The sequence below is a fragment of the Nanorana parkeri genome, unplaced genomic scaffold, assembly GCF_000935625.1.
Source record: "Nanorana parkeri isolate BGI_ZX_2015 unplaced genomic scaffold, ASM93562v1 scaffold15, whole genome shotgun sequence".
Classification (NCBI taxonomy): Eukaryota; Metazoa; Chordata; class Amphibia; order Anura; family Dicroglossidae; genus Nanorana; species Nanorana parkeri.
In genome coordinates, this window is record NW_017306283.1 from 4161840 (window position 1) to 4169291 (window position 7452).

Here is a 7452-nt window from a genome sequence, read left to right on the forward strand (position 1 = left end):
AAACAAGGGATTGCCTTCATAGTTTGATGTTGTGTATAGCATAGAGAATGTTGATACAGATAGCACCCACTGTAGTGAGTATCAGCATAAGTAGGAGAGGGCCACATGTAGCTCATGATCCACTGGTTGGGGAAAACCCCTCTATAACCATCATGCTAGGTAGTTTTGAGAAGAGTTAGCAAGGATTAGAACTTCTGTTGGTTTTTTTTCTGCTACCCTCACTTCTTGTCCTCTTGACAATGGTTTCATTAGACAGGAAATTAGGGAAAATCTTCAAAACAGACACAGACAGAAATAAATATCTGACGAGAGTTTCATCCTTCTACTCTACAAAAGAAAAACATTTTTATTCTTGTCTGTGTTTCTGTTGGAGCGTCTCCCTCATTTCGTGTCTGGTAAAATGTTGTCAGCAGGACAGGAAGGGAGAGAGAGTAAATATTTCTAACAGAGGCCCCCAATAGCAGTAAAAACCTGACACGAGTTCTAACACTTTCCCACTTTCTTCAAAATTAAGGAAAAGAGTTTTAGTTGGACAATTTAATAATGTGATTGTAGGAATTTTGTAGTTTGGAACAGTTGCTGTTTACAAGAGATTACACAAAATCAAGAAATGCAAAGAATAAACTATGACTGCTATGAAGTGAACTAACATATCATATATTTGCAGCATAATGGTTGTACTTAAAGATCTAAGAGAGTGTTCTCCCAATGCAGCCATTTGTGGTCAGATCAGGAAATTATCTTATGCAATTGCTGGAATGGCAAGCTGGCACCTTAATACACCCACTCACCACTCCATAAGCAGAGACATCCATATTCACCCAACACAAACTGTTCATAATTGATCAGGCATAGGCTCGCTGCTTAACTGACTACCATCTAGTGTAGGCACCTTAAGGAGATATGTCATCTAGGTTTTTGAAAACAAGTATCTCAGTGATATAGAGGGTTATTCAAAAAGCTAGCTGAAGGATCAGCCGTGGCTCCGGCTGATCCTTCGTCTGGCTTTGGGCCGCCGGAGCCCTCTGGTTCAGTAGAACCCGAAGGGCTGCTGTATGGGCTATTTACTATAGCCCGTACAGCTCCCGAAGTTGACCGATCGGCTCAGTCGAGCTGAAGGCATATGCTTTGGCTCGACTTAGCTGAGGTGTAACACGAAGCGGGCCGAAAGGCTGGCCATTGGCTGACCGAAAGCCTCGCAACTGACAGCTGGGTGGAGCCAGATGTGATTTCACGAGTGGCTCCGACCAGTTGCTATGACAGATCAGCGTCGTCAGGTTACCTGGGGACGCTGAACTGTCATTACACAATGACAACTTGGCGGAGCCGGCCGTGATCTCGCGTCTGGTTCCGCCCAGTTGCAATGACAGATCTGTAAGAAGCACAGATCTGTTATTGCAACTGGCTGGAGCCAGCCGTGAGATCACGGCCGGCTCCGCCAAGTTGTTATTCATTGGTTGTTTCCGGCCAATAGGAAACAGTTGGGCGGAACTAGCTGTCACTGCTAGCTCCACCCAATTGTTTGTTTCTTTTTTTAATGATCTTTATTTTTGTTTTTTCTTTTTTCAATGATCTTCATTTTCTTACTTTTGTTTTTGAAATCTTTATTTTTTTCTTTTTTTTGGAAATATTTTTTTGCACTGATTTGCTATTCTGCTTAGTACCACGGAGGTACCGAGCAGAATAGCTGAGCCGAATGCCGCTCGGTGGCATTCGGCTATTCACTCACTGCCGTTCGACCCCTATGAGAATAGGACGAACGGCAGCGAGTAGGCTGCCAGAGGTTCGGCTCACCCGATCCAGATGTTGGATCAGCTGAGTCGAACTCCTTCTGCACTTCGGCTCAGCTGCACATGCTGAGCATGTTCGGCCGAACCGAAGCAAGCCGATGTATGTTAGATGGCTGAAATTAGCCATACAAGCCTGAAGTGAATAGCCGAACAGCGTTCGGCTCATTTCACTTTGGGACGGTTATTCACTCGGCTGCCTATGGCAGCTTTGTGAATAACCCTCATAAAGTTATAGGTCTCATCAAACTACAAAATAATTCACAAAATTCACAGCGGGAAATTTATCAAAACTGGAGCAGACAAAATCTGGAGCAGTTGCCCATAGCATCCAATCAGCTTCTCTCTTCACTTTGAGTTAAGATTTGAAAATGAAAGGTGGATTCTGATTGGTTGCCATGCACAGGTGCTCCAGATTTTGTCTCCTCCAGTTTTGATAAATTCGCCTCACTGTGCCTCCATACCCTAATTTTTTTCTGTTACTTATTTAAAAACTCCAGATGAAGGCCTACATACATTTCTAAGAAAGCATATAGTATACATTTAACTTTATTACTATATTGTTTATATCAATAGTATTTACATTTTCAAATTGGTCAAAATGAAAAACTCATTATATGTGCATAATAAAATGTGTAGTCTTTTCTTTTTATTTGCTTCATATGTTTAAGTCAGATGCCAGTGATTTGCTTTTACAGCTTGGGATACCTGGAGAGACAAAAAAGACAGTGTAAATGTAAATTTCCCTAAACATGTTTTACATAGTAGAGACTTTACTGTAGCTAAGTGCACAGAAGGTTTTATTCTTTATATAAATAAATAATTCCTTTCTTTGTTATTTTAGTTGTTTCCTTCAACTAAGATATGTCTGATAATCTTGGATGCCCCTTCTCTGCAGTGAATGCTATCACTTCAGCCACCCTTCACCCAGTGTGTATGGTTCACCATGGCAGACTTCATCAGAGCTTGAGATTGTTATGTGTGTTATGCTGCTTATGTTATTACAATTGTTACTTATAAACATAATAAATCATTAAATAAATACACTGCAGAATTAAAACTTGCTAGTAAAACTGCACTTCTGTATTGTTCTTTTATATTAAAGAGGGATGTAAAATAAACCCTGGTGAGACCCTGCACAGCCCTCCTAAGACCCTGGAGACATCAGGCCACCACCCCTGAGCAACACAGAGTATGTAGCGTCATATTATTCTGCATTGCTGTTTACTGCATTGCTGGGATTTGTAGTCCTTTCTCGCTGGAGGTATTCTGCATTGCTGTATAATGTATTGCTGGGATTTGTAGTCCTCTATAGCTGGTTGTATTCTGCATTGCTGTATAATGTATAATTTCTTAACATATATGTATTCTTTTAAGGGCCTATTCACACCTAAGACTCCATATTGTTAAGGCAGCCCATTCACTTTAACTTGCATTAACACACAAAATAAAACTGCTGCACTACTTTTGGGCACTGCAACACAACACAGTGCACAGAACGTTCACATCTAAGCAGGTGCTTTTCTTTCACTGTTTTGTATTAAAACTAATGGCAAAGAACAGCAACACACATGCAGTGAGTTAATGTACTTTATTGTTGTAGCAGGTGTTAAAAACGCAAGTTACAACACATTCAAATGTGCACATGCTGTAGATGTAAACCTAGTCTAAAAGGTAATCATTGTGGGGTCTATTCACGAAGCTGCCGAAGGATCTGGCCGTAGCTTCGGCCGATTCTTCGGCTAGCTTCGGCCCCAGGACCCCTTCGGTTCAGTAGAACCGAAGGGGTGCTGTAAGGCGGCCGGGAGCGGGAGGCTCCCAGAGGCCCGGGAGAGTTTTTTTAATTTTTTTTTTTTACAGCAGCAGAGCCTTCCGGACAATAGGAAACTATTGGGCGGAGCTACCTGTTACTGCTAGCTCCGCACAATCATTTTCTATTAACTTTTTTTGTACTTTTTAACTATTTTTCTGTTCTGCTCGGTACCTCTGAGGGACCGAGCAGAACAGCCGAGCGGCATTCGGCTATTCACTCACTGCTGTTCGGGATCTTTAAGAATAGCCCGAACAGCAGTGAGAAGCCTGCCGGGGGTTCGGCTCAGCCGATCCAGATGTTGGATCGGCTGAGTCGAACTCCTTCTGCATTTCGGGTCGGCTGAACATGCTGAGCATGTTCGGCCGACCTGAAGCCACACGAAGCAAGCCGATGTATGCCTGATTTCAGCCAATGTACGGCTGAAATTAGCTGTACCTGCCTGAAGTGAATAGCCGAACAGTGCTAACTTCACTTCAGATCGGTCATTCACTCGGCTGCCCTCGGCAGCTTCGTGAATAGACCCCTATATGTTAAAACCCTAAATAAAAGATATCACAATCTATATGATTTATTCTTTCCAGTGGACAATAGTTTATATCTTTACCTTAAAATGACCATAGTTTTATTGTTGTTATAACATTAAATAGTATTCCCTTGATGGTTAGGAACCTTAATCCAAGTATTGAAAATGACAATCTGTTTAGGCTTATATCTGTAAAAAAAGAAAAATTATTAGAAAGGCAAGATGAAAAGAAATGCTATAGTTACAGCCTACATTTTCCCACATCCATTATTATATCTTGTAAACACACTGACTGGCTTAAGAAAGTCACACACTCTACTATTTCATTGGACTGCCTTGAGCTTTGATTACAGTACGCATTCGCTGTGGCATCGTTTCCATAAGCTTTTGCAACGTCACAACATTTATTTCTGCCCATATCTGCATTCATTTTTCACCAAGATCTTGTAATAATGATGGGAGAGTCGAACCACTGCATAAAGTCTTCCCCAGCACATCCCAAAGATTCTCAATGGGGTTAAGGTCTGGACTATGTGGTGGCCAATCCATGTGTGAAAATGATGTCTCATACTTCCTGAACCACTCATTTAAAAATCCATTAATGAAAAACCTGGTCAATCAGTATATTAAGGTAGGGAGCTGACCTCATTGCTGAACCTAGACCTGAACCCCTGAAGTAACCCCAGATCATAACACTGCACTAAATGGAGGTGGTGAGTTTTTTTTGACCAGGCAGTGTATGCCGCTAACATTTAATTTCTTCTTTTCTCTGGCTATTTCCTTTGTAACCAAAACCATTATCATGGCATTATAACTTATTAGCTATAAAATATCTCAATATGTATTTATACTTTGTGATTGGAATTTCCTTGCAAATTGCTTTCTGTATGGGGTAGGCAAACTCCGGCCCTCCAGCTGTGGTGAAGGATTTTAAAACTCATTTACATTGGAAAGATATTAGGAATAGAAGCATTTGTGTTTACATGGGTTTCTGAACATCTTAGCGTGCTATGAAGAATTTTGTTCAGTTGACTTTAATTGGAAAATTCCGGTCAACGTTATAAAAATACACCATGCAAGGTTTTTCTGCAATGCTCCTCAAAATAACATACTGAAGTATTCATGCACTTTGCATATCCTAGAAAATGCATTAGAATGCATGATTAGGCATCTACCACTATACATGATACAAGTATGCAATTAATAGAAAACTAAGGATTGTACAGGGGTCAAATTGTTCCCAAATAATCAGATTGATTTGTTCATATCAAGCTTTAATTTGGAATGCTTACCTGTTTTAAAATTCCTGGCAACAGATTCTGATAAACATTGCTCAGTAGTTTCATCTAAAAAAGCAAACAACAAAATTCACTAGTGTACATATGAATTAAACATTTTGTCTACCATTTTACTACCACAGACTGATAGCATGAACATGTTTGCTAGTAGGAGTTTATCTCTTAAATTTAATTAGGAACCAATGAACTGTATGCAATTCTGAATGTTGAAGCCAAAACTAATGTGGGGCAGCTGCATATTTCTGTAGAAGTACTGTACAGTTTATACACTGCCTGGCCAATAAAAAAAGTCACACACTTATCACACAACTAATATTTAGTTGGGCTGCTTTTAGCTTTGATGGCATGCACTCGCCGTGGCATTGTTTTGATAAACCCATGCAATGTCACAACCTTTATTTTTTGTTGCCAGATAGTGTATAATAAAAATTGTGAATTATGTATATGATGAAATGTTATTTTCTTTTACAAAGTTTATGTAAGAAATAAATGTGATAACACAATAAAATAGAGATAGTTTTCCATTCCCTTCCCTCAGGCTGTAGGATAGAGCCATAAATCCTGGCAATGCCATAACATCAAATTAGATATCACATCTAAAAGTTTGACTATGTAGATATGTGGTAACATACTTGTGATTGTGTCTGGATAAACATAGTTTTCCCCATACTGCATGTTACAAGAAAGGCTTTTAGAAGGGTTGTCATCATTCCATACAACTGTACTGTATCTCCACACATCATTTTCGGACTTATCCAGTGCAGCTGTTGTATTTAGGTCTATGGTTCTGCTTCCATCTAACTTCAGAATTGTATTAGGAAATTGAAAATCTGTGACCAGACAAACAGAGTCTGGCAAGCCATCAACTTGTTTAGATGACTTGAGTTCATATACAGAGGGCACTGTTCTTTTGGTTTCTGAAAATAAACAGGAAAAACTGTTGATTACATTTTGACCATATTTTACATGACCATATTTCTAGATGCAGTGATATAATCTATTATGTAGGGCCCACTATTAAATCCAAAAAAAAATAAAATGTATTTGTAAAGCATGACCATAATAATACATACACGGGAGAAGCACAATCCTTATCTGATTTTGCCGTTGGAACCCTTGTTAAACTTAAAATGTATTTATTTTATTTATTATTAAAATACAAGGGTTTAGATAATTTCTACAGCGCAACTGTACTAGTTTATGCTTTTTTTGTACAAATATGTAGATTGATATAGCCAGTTTATAAAGTTGTGGAACAAGATGTAATACTGTCAATGCAGTTGCAAAGTTACCAGTGCATAACTTTTTTATAGTTATAAAAAATATATTTGGAAAAAAACAAACTTAGAATTTCATACATACATACATAGATGCAATCATTGGGGTTGATTACGTAAGGAGTAAAGCATGTTAACTTTGCAAAGAATAACCAAATGTGTGCAAGGAAATCTTAAATAAAACTGGATTTCTACTTGTGCATTATTGGATGATTGAAAGTAGCACAGCTTCACCTCTCTTTTACTAGTCTAAGTGAAAACTAACGTTGCAAAGTGAACATGCTGTACTACTCCTTTAGTAAGTGAACCACATATTTTCAAACTAATCCATTCTATCTGTTAAAAATACATAGGCCCGTTATTTGGGGATCAATAGAAACAGGACTAATGGTGAAGGCCATGTTTTTTTGACTCTTGGGTGATTGTGAGGAACACCCTTTAAGTGTCCTATTTTGATGTCTGTGTTAATAGAAGTTTAATCATTGCAAGGCATATGGCCATCATGGAAGCAAATGACAGTAATGTGATATATGTAGGGGCATTGTTTAGAAAGTATTTGTACTTATTCAGATATAGTCCTATTACAGCTAAATGTATGTTTTCATCTGCCTGTAGCATGACAAAAAGAAATATCAATTGTAAATTACGTTTACATAGAATAGCTTAACTTAAAACTCCACAATGCTTGCTTACTTGGTAATACAGTGATGCTTGTGCCAGATGCAAATAATAACTTTCAGCCCACATTTTTCAC

General features: G+C 38.8%; 1 gene segment (V, D, J or C); it reads right to left on the reverse strand.

Annotated features, from left to right (window-relative positions):
- Positions 1-2479: 2479 nt before the first annotated feature.
- LOC108788661 lies at positions 2480-6979 on the reverse strand. The segment is given in 5 exon segments: positions 2480-2495; positions 4216-4312; positions 5416-5469; positions 6054-6338; positions 6964-6979. Coding segments are annotated over 5 exon segments (468 nt in total).
- Between the last annotated feature and the right edge of the window lie 473 nt (positions 6980-7452).